General features: G+C 37.7%; 1 protein-coding gene across 1 annotated transcript in view; it reads right to left on the bottom strand.

The window, feature by feature from the left end:
• LOC145978592 (neprilysin-1-like) overlaps positions 1-22,207 on the bottom strand; it is a 48,977-nt gene that overhangs the window by 6,400 nt on the left and 20,370 nt on the right. Inside the window, exons 7-16 of the mRNA XM_083111300.1 lie at positions 20,575-20,738; positions 18,701-18,886; positions 17,351-17,428; positions 14,417-14,543; positions 13,758-13,869; positions 11,858-11,963; positions 11,515-11,691; positions 8,028-8,131; positions 5,513-5,571; positions 2,382-2,430 (exon numbers count right to left, since the gene is read on the bottom strand). Coding sequence (XP_082967426.1) covers positions 2,382-2,430; positions 5,513-5,571; positions 8,028-8,131; positions 11,515-11,691; positions 11,858-11,963; positions 13,758-13,869; positions 14,417-14,543; positions 17,351-17,428; positions 18,701-18,886; positions 20,575-20,738 — 1,162 coding nt within the window. The remainder of the gene's footprint in view (positions 1-2,381; positions 2,431-5,512; positions 5,572-8,027; positions 8,132-11,514; positions 11,692-11,857; positions 11,964-13,757; positions 13,870-14,416; positions 14,544-17,350; positions 17,429-18,700; positions 18,887-20,574; positions 20,739-22,207) is intronic.

Below are 22,207 nucleotides of genomic sequence, written 5' to 3'. Positions count from 1 at the left end.
AATCAATCTACACGTTTGAAACTACAGTATGTAACATTGTTATTCGTACACATAGAATTTCCGAGGATAAAATGTCATATCTACTAGCAAATATTATCATTTTCATATGTACCGGGAAATTAATGTTAATGAAGGTTTCACCAACAAATGTCAATAAAAATGTAAGTTCAAAGTGTATAAACAGAGCATATAATTTGTGTGAAAAGAGAAAAACACGCTGTTTCGTGCAACATTGTTATTCGTACAGGCAAGAGTTTCAATCTTCCTCGCATACAGCGCCACCGCTATTCGGGGGATTTCGTGCAGTTTGCAACTTCGTAACATATTTGAACATGCAGGCGCGCTCCCCGTCAAGCGGGATGCTGGCGTAGGTATTGTTGTAGGCCTATCGTCTATCTATCAGCGTGTTCCAAATGGGCAATGTGAAGGAACTTAGTTCCGATCTGAAGAATGTTATTATAAATTTGGCCCTTAGAGGTTATTCGTTAAGAAAAAATGGACAAACAGTCAATAAATCACACTCCACAGTTCAATACATAGTAAATCTTAGAGAGGAAGGTTCAACACAGAATGTGCAGAGAAAACCAAAAGAGAGTGCGAGAAAACCCCCGACTAAGTGTTCCTCAGTTACGACCGTTAATAGGAAATGTTGCTGGCAAGATGATGTCCGATCAAACTGTCCGACGTGCCTTGTGGAAGCATGGATATCATGGCAGAACACCACGAAAGAGGTCGTATGTAAATAAGGTGAATCGCAGGAATAGACTTTCATTCGCGAAAGAGCACATCCACAAGGACCAGGAATTTTGGGATAGTGTCATATGGTCAGACGAGTCCAAGCTTAATATATACGGGTCAGATGGGATAAATAGGGTCTGGAGAAAATCAAATAAAGACAATGATCACATTAACACAGTTCCAACAGTTAAACACGGTGGTGGGTCATTAATGATTTGGGGCTGTATGTCGTCCAAAGGTGTTGGTACCATCCAGTTTATTGATGATATCATGGATGCATATGTCTATTTGGACATATTGAAGAACAATGTAAAGCAGAGTGCCCAAAATATGGACATGCCGCCTATCTACAGATTCCAACAAGACAATGACAGTAAGCATAAGGCGCTAGTTAACATGAATTGGCTAATGTGGAATGTGCCCAAACTACTACAAACACCAGCTCAAAGTCCAGACTTAAATCCCATTAAGCATTTATGGGCAATTTTGAAGAGGCGAGTCCATAAAGCAGGCGTCAAGTCCAAACAGAGTTGAAAACTGTTGTGCAAGCCGAGTGGAATAAAATAGGCTCTGAAAAATGTCGGAAACTGGTTAATTCTATGAAGGACAGGTGTCAAGCAGTAATTAAAGCCAAAGGATACGCATCAAAGTATGAGAACTGTTAGTCAATTTGCTCTGAATATACTTTTTTCCTTTATATTATTAAGTGTACGAATAGAAAAGTTGTACAAAAAATGGCATGTTTTTCTTTCAGTTTCATTTAATTTATTATTGTAATTGGTTATACAGAATTTGGATAAGATTTTATGTTCCTAATGATATTAGTTATTGAATTGTAAAGAAACAATTTCAAAAGAGTATATTTCCTTTCAGATATTAAAGCATTTTCTTTGAAAATCCGCGTGTACGAATGAGAATGTTACATAGTGTATATGTACAAAAGTTTGTCAATATTTTATAATACATATTTCCCTCTACACTGTCAGAAGTTAACTTATAAATTACATTATTCCACCGTTAAAAGTTAACTGTTTGCCTGTTAATTTACAAAAATGGGGCGAAACTATGCCGTCAGCTTTGTGCAATGGTTAGAATAAGAAGTAAAGATGGCGCTAGTAACTTCTTGGAATATTGAACAATAGACATAAGTTTGTACATGAACAATATAGGCGTATAATTCAACATTCAGGCACAAAGAAAGAGCTTTTAAACTGAAATTTAAATATTTCATTGTACTTAAAAACATATAATAATTATAAATTACAGCTGTGTGTATCACAAATATAGTTTCAAAAGCTAAATTATTAAAATTACATCAATTGCGGTTAACTAAAAGCCGTTGAATTAAAACCGAATTGTGTGTTGTTAAAACTATTATTTTATGGTACAGATGATGTCATTTTCTATCTGCGTCATGCATCTTTTAATAATTTCTTTGCAATATGTATTAAGTGTTTTGTATTTTCTTAATATTACATTGTATATCATATTAACCTTCTCTTTATATTAGACTAAATTTGTTTCCATGAAAATGCTTTTTGTCTCTTCCAGGTGATTTCTACTCGCTGTGAAATTTGTAGGTTTTTTTTAACGTACTCTGTATATCCGCTATACGGAATCAATACAATGGCTATTGTACTTACTCAGAAGTAAGCTGTGGCAGATACTCTTGGAAAATGGAAGATGGTAAATCTGTAAGAAGAAAAGACAAATAAATTCCTTTTCATTCTTTGCAACACCAACGGTAAATATAATAGTAGACAAATTATCCATTCCTATTTTCATTAATATTTATTCCACATCCTGTGTTGTTTAAAGGAATAGAATCATGTTGATTCGAAGCACTACTTATTGACGTTTTTATTTCAATTCATTATCATTACAGTGTAGAAAATAAACTGAATTAAAATAGTAATAGATCATAAATTAGGCCATAAAATTAACAGTAATCTGATTTTATGCTCAATAGATGGCGTTGGTGAAGCTTGTGAGTGGAAAATTTACAGTTATATTAATTGGCGATCTTTCATGAGCCGTTTGGTTAAGAAAGAATAGAGGGTTAGTCGTGTTTGATTTGCAAACTGAGGATGTTCTCCCTACCCGAATATCTGTTGACCTACTTTTCTTGGGACGTGAGATCGCGCAGATTGATACGAGCCCCAATTTATACAAAATAGTCCGAGCTTGTTTGTGATTGTATTCACGTGTTATAAAAATAATCCGGGCTTGTTTTTGATTAACATTTATGTGTCTGAGTGTATTACTGTTTCAATTTTTTTATAATGGAACTGTCGTGTCATTTGTAAAAGGTCAATAATGTTTATTTGAGCAAAGTATTTGATATTCGAAAGCTAGAACGTTCGGTAAAGAAGGAGTATTTCACGTAAGTTGAACACCTTCTGGTGAAAAGCAGAGGTGAGGGGACGCTTGGATAATTGTCCTTCGTAGGGTGACTAGTGTCGGAACGAAGGAAATCTTTCGTTCATATTTGTGCTGTTTTGGGTTAATATAAGCTTGAAACTAGTACACATGCAGTGTGCAAGCTACCGTATTCTGCGAGGGTATTATCCACGACAACGTGAATGGAGCTATTGTAAGGTCACATGTAAGGTAAGTGGTTGTATGCAGTGCATGTTCTACGAGAATTTAGTCTTGAAGAGGCATTCTAGCTATTGAATTTTGAAGCAAAGGAAATAATGCGATGTTGAAGTACACGTCAGAGTGATCGTGTTGTTTCGTTAGCACAGATCTATTGTCTTCTCATTGCAGCAATCCGTAATGTAGATATTCGACGATGTTCAAGAAGAGATTGTAGTAACATTACGATAACGCATATACCTGATTAAATTCATGGCCTTTTCTTGACATTTGTGCATCAAAACCAACTGTGAAAACCTTGTTTTGGTACCGCGTTGCGTGCATTTACGTGTTTTATGCGTTTCTGCGTATTTTAAGCATATTATCACGTATTGTAAAAGTCAGGTAGAAAACTGGTTAGTATTTCGTGTTTCTCAAAAAGGAGAAGGGGAGATTTGTTATAATCGAGTAGGGTGCGTGGCTACACCAACGACATTTGCCTGATATTAGATAATCATAAATGTTGAATATTAATAGGCACATTGTTTCATAAACTTTATTAGGTATTATTATATATAACAACACAAGAGCTGCAAATAGTATTTTATAAAACTGAACATGCTTAACATCCCTGAGTAAAGTACATTGTATAATCTTTTATGTATTATTTTGGATACAGATTCAAGTAGTCATTCTTTCGTTCATGAGACATATGAAGAAATCCCAATTATCCATGAATAAGTTTGTAATTTCGTGGCATAGGTGAAATTGCTTCCTGTGATACAAGAATCAAAGCTCGAGCCTCTATGCAAGTACTTTCAATAGCTTGCATGATAGTTTGTATACTAATATAATACATGTGCATGTAAAGATACTAATTATCAATTCCTAAGCTTAGTTATAAAGTTTGATTGTCATTGTGAAGCTTTGAAGTGTTGAATCTTGTCTGTATTGTTCTGTTGCATTCTTGTACCGTGAGTATATCTATTTACAATTAGTTTTATATGCTTTTACTTCCACGTTTCTCTACACTCGCTAATTCTAAGGTTTCAAGTCATCCTTTTTTCATATATGTATGGGCGCTTTGCTGCACTGAGTGGTAATACTGCAAAACCTCACATAGACGTACTGGGTCATACTTGGGATAAATTTTCGGTTTTAAATTATTGGAGCATTTACCACGTTTAATGTTTGTGAAGCTTTTGCAATAAAAGCTACATTAACTCTAGGTCCGGTCATAGCACTTTACAAGTAGAACAAGTTGATCATAAAATCAAAGAGATTTTCAGCTTTTTCTGTCTATGTGGAAGTTTGTTTTGATGTCAAGTTTACAAAAAGTAGGTTACCACACACAGAACCCAAAACGTGTCAACTTATACATAGATCTACATTTTGATTTCAATAACACGTTAACGTGCATAAATTGCAAATCATGCACCTTTTAGTGTGTCAAAATACACATAGGAATGTATTAAATGGTATTTTTATGAGATGAAGTTCCGTTTGATGCACTAAAATGCATCAATTTGGAAGATCAGACAAGATCATTTCGAAGATAACAAACTTTCAGCTTTTAATGCATCAATTGACACAGTTGAATGTGTAATTTTGTTATCTTCGAAATGAGTCTGATACAGAAATTCATTTCATATAAATACCATTTAATACATTTCTATGTGGGGCCTCCCCAATGGCGCAGTGGTAGCGTCGTCGCCTTGTAATCAAGGGGTCCCGGGTTCGATACCCGGTGGAGGCACAAGTGGTTCGGATCCCACTTTAAACTGTAGCCTGTAAACTATTAGCCTTACTGTGCATAAAGTGGACTTAAAGCAACATATCAATCAATATCAATACATTTCTATGTGTATTTTGACACACTAAAAGGTGCATCATTTGCAATTTATGCACGTTAACGTGTTATTGAAATCAAAATGTAGGTCTATGTATAAATTGACACATTTTGGGTTCTGTTTGCACGAATACCAACAGTTGTCACATAATACAATGTGCGTCTACCACTATCTTAACAATTAATGAAAATGTTATATCTTTCATTATAATTTGGCCCAAATGTTTGTTTTTTAGATTAATATAATACATATAAATGAAACAACCTAAGTAAACGCTGTCGAGTTCCATATGTGCATTAATGACTGTTTGTAACGAGAAGTTTAAAGTTAGATATTTAAAAACTTACATAGAGTATTATATGTCTTGTCGTAATGGACATCAAGCGGGGTGGTAACAGGAAGCCACCTGAAAATACAAAGGAGTATGAGCATGTCGTCCGGAAGGGAGGGGCAAGGTGGGGCCAACCCCCTCTTTGAAAATGAATGCGCACTTAAAAAGCATATATTTCACACATAATTTCATTTCAGTCACAGTAATTTATGTTAATTATTTTCAGGACATTGAAGGAACATGATAATTTCAGACTAAAGCAGGTTTTTTGAGGAGGCGTTACTATTATGGGAGAAAATATGCCTCCTTTGCCCTCCTGCAAAAATAATACCTTGCTTGCCCCTTCCTGGAAAAAATCTTACAAACGTCCGTGAGTATGAGGTGAATTTCAAGACTGGGCAGCACAGATTGACATTGAATTCTTTTGCACAACTTAATTATCAATATCTCACACATAGGTATAATTAGGTATGTTGTTCATGACATAATACCGCATTTTTCCTAAATAGATGAAGTGATACGCACAGACGGATAAGAATAATCAAGAGAGAGTTGTACACTTTTACTTACTTACTTACTTACTCAAACCTTTAAAAACAAAGTGAGTTATTATTATTAGTAGTAGAACTGGTGTCTATTCATTTGTGATTTGTTACGGTTACAGACTGAAACCTATTTAAGCACTGCCCACGTTCGCTAAGCCCCCACGCCACCATATAACAGTTATCGTTAACCAGTTAACCATTTCCGGTAATACTATGTAGTACTTTTTTACCTCCAGCCTTGAACCTAATATTCAATAGGACAGATTACATATATAAAAAAGACTATTATAATTTTAAATGAGTTACACCATATATTAACTTTCATAATTTGCTCAAGGACCTAATGCAAACAAACGAAACGATCGTTTTCAGAATAATTAAAAATAATTTTAAAACTCAATATAATGTAGTTACTATAAACATTGTGAACATTTACAATTGTTGAAAATTTTCTCTAATAAATGTGTGCTTTACTTAGAGTAAGGTGGGGTAAGACTGCGCGGCGGGTAATACTGCGCACCGGTTTTTCGATGTGAAAATCACACACAGTTGGCACCACTGCGCCACCGTTACTTCGTCCAAGATGATAGCTAGCTGTGGACAGTGGTGAAGATACGTTTGAAATTCGTTGTGCTGAGAGAAGTAAGTGAAAAGATTTTGAGGGTGTTTGCTATTTATTTTGGTACTTCGTGTTTTGAGTACTACGTCACTGTGAATGTATACAATATTACGATGTTGATGGATAGAAGGAGCTGTGTTAATGCCGAGCCCACCTGTGTATTAGTTTCCATTGCTTTGTGCAATGGCTGGGCAGCATCACGTGATTTGTTCAGGAAAGCAGCACGGGGCAAGACTGCGCACGTGCACAATTTTACCCCACAAGTGTGTGGCTTGCAAGGCCCAGCCATTAGATCATTTTTTGGTCCACTGAAGTCGTTTCATTCATCTGAGTGTGATAAGTGGATGAGTAACCATCCGGGTCGCCCAATCACAGTTTTCCAAGTGGCATCCATTTTTACAAAGGAATATGGGAAGGCAGCTACAGTTGGGAATGCCATTAAGGGCTTTGAAGTGACTGAATTATGCCCATTCAATCAAGACATCTTCACTGAGGACGAGTTTCTTCCCTCTACTGTGACAAATGTATCAGCTCCAACTCCAGGTGAGCAGCCTTCAACAAGTGGGGTTAACAATACTGGATCATACGGGCACATTTCCGTTAACCAGATATCACCACTTCCACGTGCAGAGCATATTCAGCACCGCCGACGAAAGGGAAGGCAGTCTCAGGTGTTAACTGGATCTCCATTCAAAGTCAACTTGGAAGCCTCCTTGGCTGAGAAGAGTAAGAAGAAAGTTCAGGGGAAACAGAAACGGAACATCATTGTTGAAGAAGATGTTGCAAGCAGAAAACGCCAGAAGAAAGAGTACAATTGCCCAGGTTGTAATGAGAAGTACAGCGATCCTCCAGTAGAGGATTGGATCCAGAGTTCCACATGTGACGAGTGGTGGCATGAAAATTGCACCTCGTATGAAACAGGAACCTTTATTTGTGATCTGTGTTAGCGATTCCTAACCCAAGTGAAGGACGGAATTCATTGTGCCTACTGTGAGAATGCCACGAGAAATGTATCCCATATGATAGAAGAACTTTTTTAGGTGATTTGTGTTTCTTTTTATACAAATGTGACTGTGTAGAAAGTGCGCATTCTTACCCCAACTTGATCTTAGTCTTACCCCGCGGTGCGGGTAAGACTGCTCATTTGCATGGTCACGGTTTTGTAATTATTTCATGCAGAAATATTGTTCATTCAGCTTTCGGAAATTTACTGTGAGTCAGCAAAGGATAGTGCAATGTGTATTGCATTTTTCATGTGTGTCTGTAGTTTCATAGCTTGAATATAAAATTATGAACTCAAACTGCGCAGTCTTGCCCCACCTTACTCTACACTTGATGAAAAATATTGCATAGAAATGTATACATACTTTGTTATGTTATTGCTGTCGAAGAGGTTGTTGAATTGTTGGTTCTGGGTCCAATTGTACAGCTGCACAACATTGTTGAAAAAAATTCCCGGATCTATATGAAGCTACAAAGGAAAGAGAAACTCAATTAAAAACTGACATATATATATATATATATATATATACACACACACACACACATACATATTTCCATAAAAGTGAAACTATAAATAAGTTAAGGAAAGCTATTCAAGTGCTATTCATACACACAAAAAACAAATACATCAATTGATAAAATCATGCGTGTAATCAGTGTTGAATCCAGTCACTTTCTTTGATTTTTAATTTCCTTTATTTTACTTCGCTTCTTGTGCCACTTTTGGCTAATTTTGCGAAGATGGGGATGCGTGATGATATGATGAAATTGATGAATGGACAATCACAAACATCCATGCCCAGGCCAGGATTCGAACCCGGGACCCCTGGCGACGTAGCGCTCCAGTCACTTTCCTCCGGGAGGACATCACTGGGGGGGTGTCATAGGTATCATAATACAGATAAAACAATACTTGTAAATACTAATATTTGTAAATTGTTCCTTACATTTGACATGTAATTAAATTAAGTGTAATTGGTTATAATTAACTATCATTTTAAGAATGCAATAATTTACATTTACAGCAAATTAAGCCATCTAGGTTTTCTACAGCATATCTGTAGATGACATCAACTATGAAACTTTCTGTAGGTTCCTCATCCCCCTCAGTTGACATCTTCACACAAGCTTGAATCGTATCCGGAACCATCATATTTCTTAGTTTAGAGTTAGCAAAGCAGACAATAATTTAATTAATGCGTTCGTTATTTTGACTTTTTGTTATAAACAGAACTTAACCATTGTTTATTACTACAAAAAAACAGGAAAGAATGTTCTACATTAAATTAAAAGTGAACATAAGAAAGACTAAGTGAACATGATTGCAATTTCTCCGAATGCTCTGCCAGGTTGCTGAATTTTTCGGCAGGGATTTCTTAATTTACGGGGGAGATGAATTTTGTCCCAGGGCCACCCCATGAATTCATTACTGCGTGTAATTGCTGATTTCTAACGCCATGTCCAAATCTGCATATTCACCGATACGTTCTTTCCGTCGCTTGTCCGTGCTGGCAGAAATGCGTAGTGAACTAAATCATATCAATCATTAAATCAACGATTCCTTCTCTATTTTGGAGGGGGGGCAGATTTACGTTTAAGAACACCACATGTAGAGTGTTTTAACATAACATGTGTATCACAGTCGGTCCGCGTCGGTTTCGACCATCGACGCTTGTGCGCATGCGCCAACTCGACGAGTCCAATGGCTAAATTCCCGCTTGCTACGAGTTGGAACATTCCTCACAATTAAACAAAACAACCTAATGAATACAAATTAAAATACTGCGCATGTTTCTACTTGCTTTGTCTTTCGCGCTTTAATTCGTCCGCTTGACGGTCGAACGGATAACTTGCAACGTTACTTTATCAAATGCTTTAGTGACATCGAGATACGGGAAAGATTGCGAAGTGACTTCAGCTGAAGCTTGTGAATTATCGTGTCTACTGAATGATTAATGGCGCTTTGATGAGGACGCGAACAACGTTGATGGTAATGAACTGATAAAATAGGCGACTAGAGTAAGTGCACTTCCATTTAAGAAGATTGGGTAACATCACTACAATTTAATACTGCGCTATGGAGAAGGTATTAGTTTTAGAGGTGGATATGAAATCAAAGGTTGCTGGAATAGTGGGATTTGTGGTGGCAGAGGTGGCCGAACCTGAAGATGAGAGCTCTCGAAATATAGTGTTAGAATAAGTATAGCTAAAATAACTAGACAATGAATAATGTCCAATTGTTATGTACATTGAAGTCTGGTTAGGAATATCCGTTTTGCTCTCGTCACGTAATCAAAAGTCGTGGTAAACAAAACTTCCTGTTTTACCTTAATAAAAATGTTTATACTTCGTAGACCCACATAACAGCAATTTACAAACTAGTGTTATTAGCTTGTTGATAAATCTCTCAGTTTGTTAAATTATGTTTACAGGATTCATTACGTATGGTAAAACAACGGGCAATTTGTAGTATTGAATACGCTGCCGCAAATGACGTCTCATTTAAACCCAATGCTCTTTCTTTTGTACTTATTGCTTCGCCTTTATGGTTACTTCTTTGCACCAGTAACCATTTCCCATAAATTTGGCTTCTTTCTTGCATGCGAATTGAATATATTTACTTGCATTATTTTGGACAAAATGATATAACATGGTAACGTATATTCCTAAAGTTTGATATAGATAGGAGTGTATTTGAAATTTGTTTGTAGCTTTTATGTAAATTGTATCTTATGTAATAAAATATATAATGGGCATAAACAGCCATATGCAATGCTGTAAGTCCAATAAATATATTGATGATGGTGATCAAAACAAGACAATGAAAGTTCGTAAATTTATTGCGGTTGGAAACTTTGACAAGCATCCTAATAACGATTTTTGTTCCGCCAAATATAGTGCACTTCGTAAAATAACTTGGTGACATGGCAAGGCAAGATAAGTGTGAACATTTTGTAGGAATGTGCATTGTAACTTTCAATGAGCTTAGAGATTTGTGTACATAATGATATTTTATAACATTGGTTATTTTCTAAAAATAATCATGTGAACAGCAAGGAAGTAGTGCCACTTTCAACATGGCGAGTTCTATTGCGGTAGTCGGCGGTCATGAATCAGCTGACGCGGAGTGATACATCGAATCGATGAGACGGTTTGTTTACAGAAGGTTAATTGGTTATGAGTTTAAATACTCATAAATAAATTTACTCAGGTTTGGTGATTTACACTATAGTTGCCTGTGACATCTTAAACATTTGACAAATTGAAAAACGAATAATCATGATTTCAACTAAATAACAAAAAACTATAGTGTAATACCCAGGACATTACACAATTAATTTTGCATTTTAATGTAGAACCACTGTCACCAACATGCAGAGAATTACTATTGTCATACATTGAAAGTTGCTACGTACTTCTGTACTATTTTCTACATTTTCCAACATACTTTTTAAAAATTGAAAGCTGAGCTCCACCCGAAAAGAAATCCTAGCTACGCCGCTGGAGACAGTCAGAATTTGATGTGAACAGTAAATAAACACAATGAAGCTGTTCTGGAAAAAAGCACTTACGTCAAAAAATGCAATTTTTCAGCAGACAGTTTTCAATGTTAATTATTTTAACAGCAAACATTACAGACATGTTGGATCGTGACTGTTTATAATCTTTACAGGTGCCAAATACAAAATTATACTTATAACATTTTCATTAATTGATTCAGTGTGTCTTAAATGAGAGAAACAGAAAATCGAAGTTTGTGACGTAAGCGACTCTTTCCCGAACACCCCTAGAATTCTTCATTTCAGTGATAACACAAGTACTTGAATGGAGCCTAGTAAAAATATTACTTACACCGCTGTAGTACTTTGTCAGAAGTTCCTCGTTTGTAATCCAGTGCGGGTAGCCAATAAATAATTCCATATCATCCATTTTTTGTTGGATAAAATATCTACTGCTTTCATCTATGAAGGTCGAATTGTCAAAGAACTCCTTGAAAACTTCTTTCAGTTTTGTTATCATAACGTCAACCTGCAATTATGACAAATAAAAACACTTACGAAATTATGTATACGAAAGCCACTTTGGAAAGCACAACGAAAACATTAATATATTCAACAATAGACCATAGATAAGAATTTCCAATACTTAAATCATAAAATTAGGTTAAATAGGCTAGGAAGATATTTGTACTTGCCTTTTCACGACTGTCGTGCGATATATTGAGGTAGCCATGATAAATTTGCTGGGCTGTGACAGCTAATCCCATGAAATCGTTCACGAAAGACGCACAGTAATCTGATCTGCAAAATAGAGTGAGCATTTCAGAAACACCACAAGAAACCTACTGCTACTACTATTATTACTACATTAATATCTTTTACGCTGTCACCATAGGCGAGATTCCAATAGCAATGGAAGAAAATACCTATTTAATAACTATTACAAAATAAAATAACGGTAAGAAAATACCTTTTGTTTGACTTCTAGTAAACAATGGAAAGAAATACCATTGTTCCCTAGAAAATAAGAAAGATAAAACATATTTTTTGACTTATAGGAAACCAAGAAAAGAAAATGCCTATTCTTTCTCTAGATGAAAACAATGGTAAGTAATTTTATTTTCCTAAACAATATACAAAATATGGTTACATAGAAAGATTAATATTTTATGAAAAAGTAGTCAAACTACTTTCGGAGGTATACGCTTATGCCCTGGTACCTGAAAATTAATCCAGGGCGTCAATTCCGCTAATTTTTACGGATTCCCCGCTTTTCTTTGATTCATCCTTTATTTTCCATTTTTCATTACAATAATTCACTGTGACATTGGCATGAATGCCCCAGTGTGAAGAACCAAATTTGTTCGGTTTTCCTGAACAAAGTTGGTTTTACATCATTCTACAAGGTAAGAAGATTAAGATAAAGGTTAGTAATAGTAGGAAGTAAATATGTGTTAGTGTTTAACATTAATATTATTTATGAACACAGATACGAAATTACATAAGTGTGTAATTGGGTGGGTAATGTTTTGTTAGGATAAGATTTATTGTGTGTCGTATACATTAGTGTTGATGAATTAGATGAGGGATGGACATTAACACGATTCTATGAATGTTAAGCAGGGTCTATGTTCTAGTATGTTATGTCTGAGATAGTGAGAGTATTATTGGCTTTGAGATGTACGTATTAATAGTAGGAAGAGATCTGAAAGAACGAGTGGTACCTGATGCAAGGAGACTTGCGGGAGACCAGCAAGAGTTGGTCGGACAGGGATGAACATCGGTACGACGGTTGGTACCCGGGACATCATGAGGAAGGAAAGAAGTAGGGAGGGAGGGATTTCCTGGGAAGTATCGGGTACATTAGTACGTTCGTTAGTGGAAATATGGAGAATTGTCAAGAATCAGTGAGAGGAGTTTGCAGAGTGTTTAGTAACGAGAAAGAAACGAAAAAGAAAAATCTGGGTTGAATTCGGTTGGTACCTGGGTTGAATCCTTGCAGTGTTATCCTTTGCCTTTCTCCGAGGAGGCGTAACCTTTTTTTTTCTGCCGTATCACTGTCTTGTGTATTAGTGTATCCTTCTTGATGTTCCTGTGGGAAGTTCTGCTTCATTATCCTCTTGCTGATCTTAGTCCGAAGGAGGGATGTCCTGTTGTTGTTGTTGTTGAGTTTGTCGAATGTGGATTCTTTGTGATCTTCTGGGGGTTATATTACATTCCGGAGGTAGGGGTTGAATGGGGAGGTGAGTGATGCCGGATTTGAAGAGGGAATGTTCCTCTTTCGACACCAGGTTTGTTAAGTCGTTTAGTAACGTAAAGTGCTCTGGATTTCTTATTAACTGGTACGTGTTGAAGTTTGGTAGCTTTTGTCTTAAATCTTCGATTTGTTTGTAGGCTACCTATTATTTTAACAGAAATATACGTTTGTGTATTCCATGACTTAGTTTGGTGGTAGAACAGCCTCAGGCTGAATCTAGCCCACGCCAATAAAGAAAACATTAGAAAACAATGGATAGAAAATACTTTTATTTGAATACTAAAAAGCAATAGAATGAATATACCTATTATTTGACTTCAAGAAAGATGGAAAATTACCTGTTATTTACAATGAGCTCAGAAGCTCTGGAGTACTTGAGTGCAACCTTGAGCAGTTCTTCATGGGCATATTGACCCACTTCCAATATTATCCTTGCTTCTAGATAATGAACTGTGAAAAAATAGACAGTTACTCATTTTTAATATTTTAAATAGAACATTCTGAGGCTAGTATCTAGTTCTACTTTTCTTCTGGCTCTCCACAATTGTCCCCACGATTCTGAGTCAACACTTAAATTTTGGTGTTCCCTTCGGGATCGAACCCGGAACGGGATTGCTCGCACCAAAGGCAAGAACGTTCATCGTTCGTCTGTTTTGTATACACACTGCTTGACCCGAAAGAATAAGATAATTTTTGATTGCATGGATAACGTGTAATGGAATGCAGATACCCACTGACGTGATAACATATGGGATTATGTGCAGGTGATGTGGTGAGCATCATGCTCCTTCTGCCTTTATTTATTTGAGGCTGGGTGAACCCAAGAGACGCTAAATCCAGGAACATTGCTGAAAGAATTCCCATCTGGAAATACACCCCCCCCCCCCGAGTCTCCCGTGTGGCAACCTGACACCCCATCAACACAGCGGTTCTGATCAAATACAATAAGAATAATTAAGTAATAACAATAATGCAATACAACCATACTATTTCTTACCAATGATACTCTCTTCCAACATGTTGATCAATTCCTGAAAATACTCGGCATGTGTGAGAATTACTTCTGTTTCATAGGCAAGGTTTTTGAATCCAGTCGACATCCTGAGTAGTGTCAACCAATCAATCTATTGAAAGAATGAACATAAGTATTAGCTACATAAATTATCAAGAGAAAAACGAATATCTAAATTATCAGGTGACAGTTCTTTCCATGTGTATTTTCACGTATATCCACCACTAATTAACGAAGTTTCTATTTGCGTTTTAAAAGTAAATGCTACAAGAAATAATGTGGATTAAACTACCTCTCCACAATGACCGAGACAGGCAGTCCTACCTTTACATTCTCTATGTGACTTTATAGCACGGTCGTGCAACTCTTAATTTCAACTACGCCATTATGCTTCCTTCATGACATGGCGACACCTCTCCCAGCATGCCTAGCGACGTATGTTCATGAGGTGTTATCAAACTGTAGGATGAGTATCCCACTGTACTGTGAAAATGCCTCACAGATGGCACTCACAACTAGCATAATAGAAATTTAACTTACTACTTAATTGTCGGATTATATATCAAACGAACCAAGCGAATTTAATGAAAAGAAAATTCTGGAATCAAAAAATATTCCAATGCTAACAATACACAATAAGAATGACTCTTTCTTCGAAAATGAACATTCTCAAACAATATACTTATTGTTCTTTATTTCTTGATATGAAGATGACTGCCTAGAATATATATGAGGAAAAAAAACTTCCAAGCTCTGATTTCTCCAAATCTGTGTAAATGTTACTTTTCATTAAATGAAAATAATATTTTTTTCTCCACTTTAATGATTTTAGGGAGTATGTTGCTCCCCCAAGGCCGACGGCTATCCTAGAATTGAAACAACCCACATACGTCTCATTTCTTTCACTCCATCAGCCTCTGTACGGATCGCTTTAGACGAAAGCATACTCCATGGCATTTTCACAGATAGAATCGACTCTAATTTCCTTGGCATTTCGCGTAGCATAGCCAATCAAAAACGAGCTCTAGGTCACGAGTGCAGGTGTAATGGCGGCCGAGTGAGATGGAAGCAGTGTGTCACTTCACGTTTTCAAAATCCGATATCTATTCAACCGAGAGGAAAAACGTTTCCTGAAAATAGGTGTTAGGTACAAATCAGTTGCACTGCTTAAATGCATACTTTAAAACGTATATAGTACACGTATGGAAGAATAAATTAGTTGTTTCAATTGTACACACCGGGCACTGGCTAATGGACAGAAATATCTCAGTATATAGGCGAGATGGGTGGCTACTTAACGTTACAAAAACGTATAGGGTATATATAAAATTTAAGTCTGTTTACACGATCTCTCGCCATTTAAATAACCATTTTTCTCTTTTAAATGTATTACAGTAAAACCTCATTAATGCGGACCCCGATAAGGCAAAATTCGCTTAATCCGGACAGCCAAAGAATAAAGAAAAAATGCAAGATTTTAAATGTGGCTAGAAGTCAACAAGAAAACTTCCCAAAAAAAAGGGTAGTCAACCACTGATGAAATTCTGTTTCCCGCAGACTTTGTACTATACTGTAGATTATAGTGTACTATTTAGACCTATGCCCTTTAAATACACCATAATAAACGTGTTTTGTTGCTATAAACGGAGTTTTAATGCACTTTCTACTGTTATTTTAGGTTATTTCAGTTAATCCTGACTTTCGTTAAACCGGTCAACTTATCCCCAGCCATTAGTCCGGATTAACGAGGTTTTACTGTAGTTATTAAATTAAACTCGTATGCGCAAATGGTAACCGGAATGTTAGGTGACATGCTTCCGTTATTTTGTTAAGTTGGTGTTTTAAGTCCACTTTATGCACAGTAAGGCTAATCGGGACTGGACCTGCACCTTAAAGTGGGATCCGAATATGCCTCCACCGGGTATCGAACCCGGGACCCCTTGATTACAAGGCGACGACGGAAAAGGTTCCGTGTCTGCTATAAAAAATGCTACAAGATTTTTGGAGGTATTTATGCTCGCATAAGTGTTAGAGGAAATGTTTCCGTCTAAAGCAGGTCCTACACTGATAAACACCTGAACAGTTGCCATCAGAGGCAAAGGTAAAAGGCAAAGTGCTCCCCTGTGCATAGCACCACGCCATGAAGGCGTATAGGGGGTGTGGGGGTAACGCCTCACACTTTCTTGATCCGGTCGTGAGTGGGATGATGTGATCAGCATCACGCCCCTGACCGCCTTTACCCCCCAGGGTTTCCCCCAGGTACCCATGTTATTCGACTCTGGGTGGACGCCGGGGCCGCTTCCATCGTTAGAAAAGTTACCGGATTTGAACCGGCCGGGGATCGAACCCGGGTGGTAGTCAGACGCGTTACCGACTGAGCCACCGCGGCCATCAGAGGCGCAAACTTAAAATGAATTTTTGGGGGTAAGGTTGGCATAAACAATATTTTATATGTAGCTAAATATAAATATTTAGAACTACATAATTTGTATTCATGCCCAGATATTATTAGAATAATTAAATCAAGAAGACTTAGGTGGGCAGGCCATGTGGCACGAATGGGAGAGGAAATAGGAGTTTACAGGATTCTTGTTGGGAAACCTGATGGTAAGAGACCTGTAGGAAGGCCAAGACGAAGATGGAGGGACAGCGTTGAGATGGACCTAAGGGAAATCGGTAGGGATGGAAAAGAGTATATAGATCTTGCTCAAGATAGGGAAAGATGGAAGACCTGTGTTGCTGCAGCCATGAACCTTCGGGTTTAAGAAGGCTAGGGAGTTAGTTAGTAGCTAAATATATATAATATCTGTCCCTCTACGTGAATTTGGTGGGGGGGGGGCAGAAAGTGCCTTCTCCCCCACCCGAAGTCGGAGTCAACGTACAGAACATTGTGTCAAATCTAAGGTACTGAATACATACCGTCTTTTTATCATATCTTGCTTCCAACTGTACAATCGACATTCTCTTGTGGGGGACATTGAGGCTGGGATCAACCACCTGGAAGAAAACAAGATTAACATAATCTTTGTTCAAGATAGCAACTGATGTTCTTCTTATGATGTTGTACTTTGTGCCGTGTTAACGTACCTAAGTGGAGGCGTACACAGTCTGGTTCACACTGTCATTTTCCAAGGTTACTCCTGAAGATTTATTTGCGTTTTGTCGATGGATCATTCTTTACGTTACCCGAAATATGTGGAGAAAGGTCGAGCATAACGGTAGAGAAGAGGAGAAAGCGAGTTTGCGAAGCAGAGCAGTGCAAACGGCTGGTAGCTGCACTTGCTCACCCTCTCTCGAGTCACTACTTACGCAGAGACTTGTTTTCGTAAACTCGCTCCAGAGATTCCCGAGACATAGATGTATGTTTTCACATTTTTCAGTTTTTACCTGATTTCTGTTACGGAAGCCAAACGCATGGGCAATCACTTTCCACTAAAGTTATCTTTGCAAGTCTTGTTTCTGAGAAAGTTCCTAAATAGAAGCTTTCTAGTCCCTAAAGAGCGATTTCAAGCTTTGCATGAAGTTGTCCTCTCTAGACAAGACTTATTGTGTGACATTTCCTTTACTATATACCGAATTTCCCCGTGCAACACCAACGAACTTTCACAGTGTCTAGAGAACTTCAAGACGAAAAACTTTTCTTACTAACGTTTTCTTTCCTTTGAGGTATCTTTTCAGCGGTACAAAAATAAGTTGTTATCCAAAGTTAAGCACATGTATTTTAAATGTCGGAACTTTATACTTTTTCGATACCCGTATGTATACATGTATATGTACAGTCAGCGGCAAAAAATGGGACACCTAGATCCTGAAATGCTCGCTTTTCTGCAAGGCGTTATGTGTGAGTTACGCGTAGAGTTAAGCAACACACTTTTGCCGCTGACTGTACGTACACACATTATTATACCATTAGAATTAACCTGAACGTGATGCAAATGAAATTAATAAATTCTTTGAAATATTAACCGTGAAAGTACAAAATGTTGTCCCACAGTCCCCACAAAACTGAATTTTTAACAGCGTGTCCAGTGCTTCGTAAAATAAATTTTTCGCTTCATGTAAATTGAGTTGGCAACACTGCTAGTTGCGCAGTACGTATCATGACGTTAGTTTCTTGTTCTGTGAGCATCTAAAGTATGGTTTGGATACGTCAGATCTCATGATGTAAACACAAACTTTTTTGCAAGGTGCAATTGCAGAGTTGAAAATTGTACGCTCACAATTTACACAAATAGTCTAGTAATTACAGCTACAGTGTTTCCAACTAACCTTCAAAATGGCGCATTCTACTCTCTTAAAGCCATCAACTTTAGCAGATGCATTGAACTGCGTAGCGTTATGCAGTCTTGCGTAGATTTGTAGTGTCTCACTAACATACTTCAGGTAATCATTGCTGTAATTTGTGTCATTAGAGAGGCATAACTTCTCATCCACGCCAACAGTTCCCGGGCTTACCTGTAGAAGAAAATTAAGGAAAAATGTTTATTTTTTTCTGATAAGCACTCGTGGGCTAAGTTAAACGAATAATAATCTTTACTTTTGAAGAGAATTTTAAAAAATTAAAGTGATTTAAGCAGGGTTGTTAAACGTCCATGAACCCATAAATTCTAATGGGTTTTATTGGGTTCCGTTGCAGGACCGAAACCTATTTTCTCGCACAATTTAAATTCGGTCCAAGTTGCGTATTGTTTCTTTGAAAAAAAGGTTCCTGGACCGTAATTAAATTGATCTGGAAAGAAGGCTCCTGGACCGAATTAAAATACTTTACGGATAAAAAGGTTCATTTCGGTCCAGAACCCATTTACGCCTGCTGATTTTCTCTCCTGGACCGGAATTGAATTTATTTAAAATCCATGGACCTTCAACAACCTTGGATTTAAGTATTACACAAAATGGCGAAACACAATTCACACACAAGCAATGCATTTTAACTTTTAAACATTTTTTAAGAATACCGAACAGTATGAATAGACCCGTGGCGGTAAAGTCGATCTTGACTACCGTGGCGAAGTCGTTAGCGCAACGCTCTACGAGTCCCGTGTTCGATTCCCGGGTAAGACGTAGATGCTTGTGTTTGTCTGCCGTGTTGAACATGAATGAGTGGAATTGGATAATACGTAAGGAAATAAAACATGAAGAGTTTATTTTTTAACACGTCGCTGTATAGAGCCGTTCCGGGGTTCACCCAGCCTCTAATAAATGAGTATTTAGGGAGCAAAGGCGGACGGACATCATCACCGAGATCGTATCCACGTGTGGCTCTGTCGACTGGACCAGCATGGGTACACAACACGCACACAGCGCGTTGAGTGACTCACGATTACTCACCATCTTAGTTTCTGGTGAAAACGGTAAATTTCCCATATCCGAAAAACGGATTTCTTCAAATTTACAGGAGAAATTACTTACCGAATGCAGTTTCTTTATAGTTGTGGAAGTTCGGGGAAGTGTTTTCTCGCTTCGTTCATTGAATGTTGCCGTTAAATCATGTATTTTTCGATATAAATGTGTGACCCATGCACGAAAGCTGTTACATCCATTTCCTTCCAGCCGGATGTTGCCTGTGTGTGATGACGTAATCCCGGTCAATCCCGGTCAGTGTTTCCAAACACGTGTTTTTGTAACTGAAGAAGGTACGTTTCCGCAAATGGTTTGTGGGGCTATGTGTCAATGGTTCGTGGGGCTATGTGTCAATGGTTCGTGGGGCTATGCGAGAATGGTGTGTGGGGCTAAGCATTTTTTTCTAAACCAATTCTTAACTATTCTAACCTAAACGTGACCCAACCTAACCTAACCTTACCGGAAATGGTTCATGGGGCTTTGTATGAATGGTTCGTGGGGCTACACGTCAATGGTTTGTGGGGCTACGTAGGTATTTTTGGGTGGAGTCGGGGTGGAAACACTGCATGCCGACTACGGTAGTGAAACTGTGACCGCCATTTAGCGTGTTACCGAAGGGAAAAAGAAACGAAGAAAACTTACTCCATATGTGGCAAATAGAGCTTATTTCTGTGAAATAAACGAAATGCCACCTTCAGCAATGTTTCTCAATGCAGAATACGTAAGTACGAATATTAAAATTAAATTAACTAGCAAATTTCAGCCGTTTTCCGGATATGGGAAATTTACCGTGAAAAACTTACGTATATGATGTTATTAGTATTATTAATTTCATCCGGGCCGGCTGTGACGGATAACAATGCCTTGAGACCAAGTCCACGGATAGCAGCAGCCAACATCTCATGCCATGTGTTCCTTCGAAGGCTTTCAAGCAAGCTGGTTAGTTCATCTATTTGTCTAGTGGACTCTGAAACAAATGCAATTTTCAAAACCAATTCATAGATGGCACTAATTAATTCTCTATTTCACTTCACATCATCTCGGATGTGACAAACGTATTCAATTATTTCAAAATTCTTCTAAGCTGTTATTTGTACTGGTTTATAAATAGGTATGAGCCAAATGTTTTCCTACTTCGCCATAACTAAGTTCGAAAATTTTCTTTGCTTATCTCGTTTATTGATGGTTGTGTTAGAAAGTTATAGGTGTACAGAACGAGGAAGGTGCATAGAGATCGGTTAGTTCATCGAACTATCCAGCCCAACTATTGCCTATTTTTGTGGGAGTAAGATAAGGTTTATAGTATACTTGCCTTGACTCATCTCACCGAACAGGTCGTTAGGTGCCAGGGCTTGCCCCGAGTTGATATCTTCCTGGAGATGAGGCCTGCTCGGAAAAGGTTTATAGTGTAAATGTGAGAAGTTAGGAATTTCAATTTATTATTCTTAGGCGATTTGTCCATAAGCAATAGCAACGCACAAAATGAACACCTCTATTGCTACGTAAAGCAGAGAGAGTAGAAGGAAACATATGCTAACTCCAACATTTCAATTGAAGGTGGCGAACCAATGGCGCTGGTGTTTGACTGATTGCAGGGGCACCGACTTGTCAACATTATTGGGGGCTCTGATCACTGAAATAAATTAATGAATGACTCACTCTCTCCCTTTTTAAGTTTTGGTCTTATTGTTCGGAATCTCATAAAAGCCCATGAATTCCTCAAAAATACCAAAATTGTTATTCACAGTTCGAATGCAGAATATTAATTGTCCACGGATGGATATGTCACAAGTTTCGTCGACCATAATAGCAAAATATTCCAGTCTTATAATAACTGCTACCACGGAGCGCAAAACAGATCTCCCTAATACATCAATGATCTAGTTCTGAATGTCATCTTCGAGCCATTTGTAGCCCGAACGTCCTATCCACTCCCCTAGATCATGCACATCGTCTTTTGAAACTCTTTTTAGTAAAAAAATTAATAATACTCATAATTATGTACATAGTACATAGTAATAAGTCATGTGTTTTGCTGTCTCTGGACATAGCCCCCCCCCAATAGTTGATGGTTTAGCGGTCTCAGCCCCCCCCCCCCCAAGTTGATGGTCTGGAACATTTCAAAATGTGTATTTAAAGTTAAGTTAATGTGGCACAATTCAGAGTAAACTTTACAAGAGAAGCAAAATAATACATTAGATCCTCTTAAGCAAAATTATTTGGGGCGCTCTGCCCCAACATCGTTAACATTGGGGGGGCTCGAGCACCCCCAAGCCCCATGGAGTCGGCGCCTATGACTGATTGGTTTGGTTTATTTTACTTCGCTTTTCTCCCACTCTTGACTAATTGAGAGGATGAGTGATGATATGATGAAGGCACAGGCCGCGATTCGAACCCGGAACCCCTGGCATTGTATCGCGCTGAGGGCTAACCACT

The sequence above is a fragment of the Lepisma saccharinum genome, chromosome 25 (genome assembly GCF_977018435.1).
Source record: "Lepisma saccharinum chromosome 25, izLepSacc3.1, whole genome shotgun sequence".
NCBI lineage: Eukaryota > Metazoa > Arthropoda > Insecta > Zygentoma > Lepismatidae > Lepisma > Lepisma saccharinum.
The sequence above is the reverse complement of the archived record's forward strand: the minus strand, read 5'-3'. Positions and strand labels throughout refer to the sequence as shown.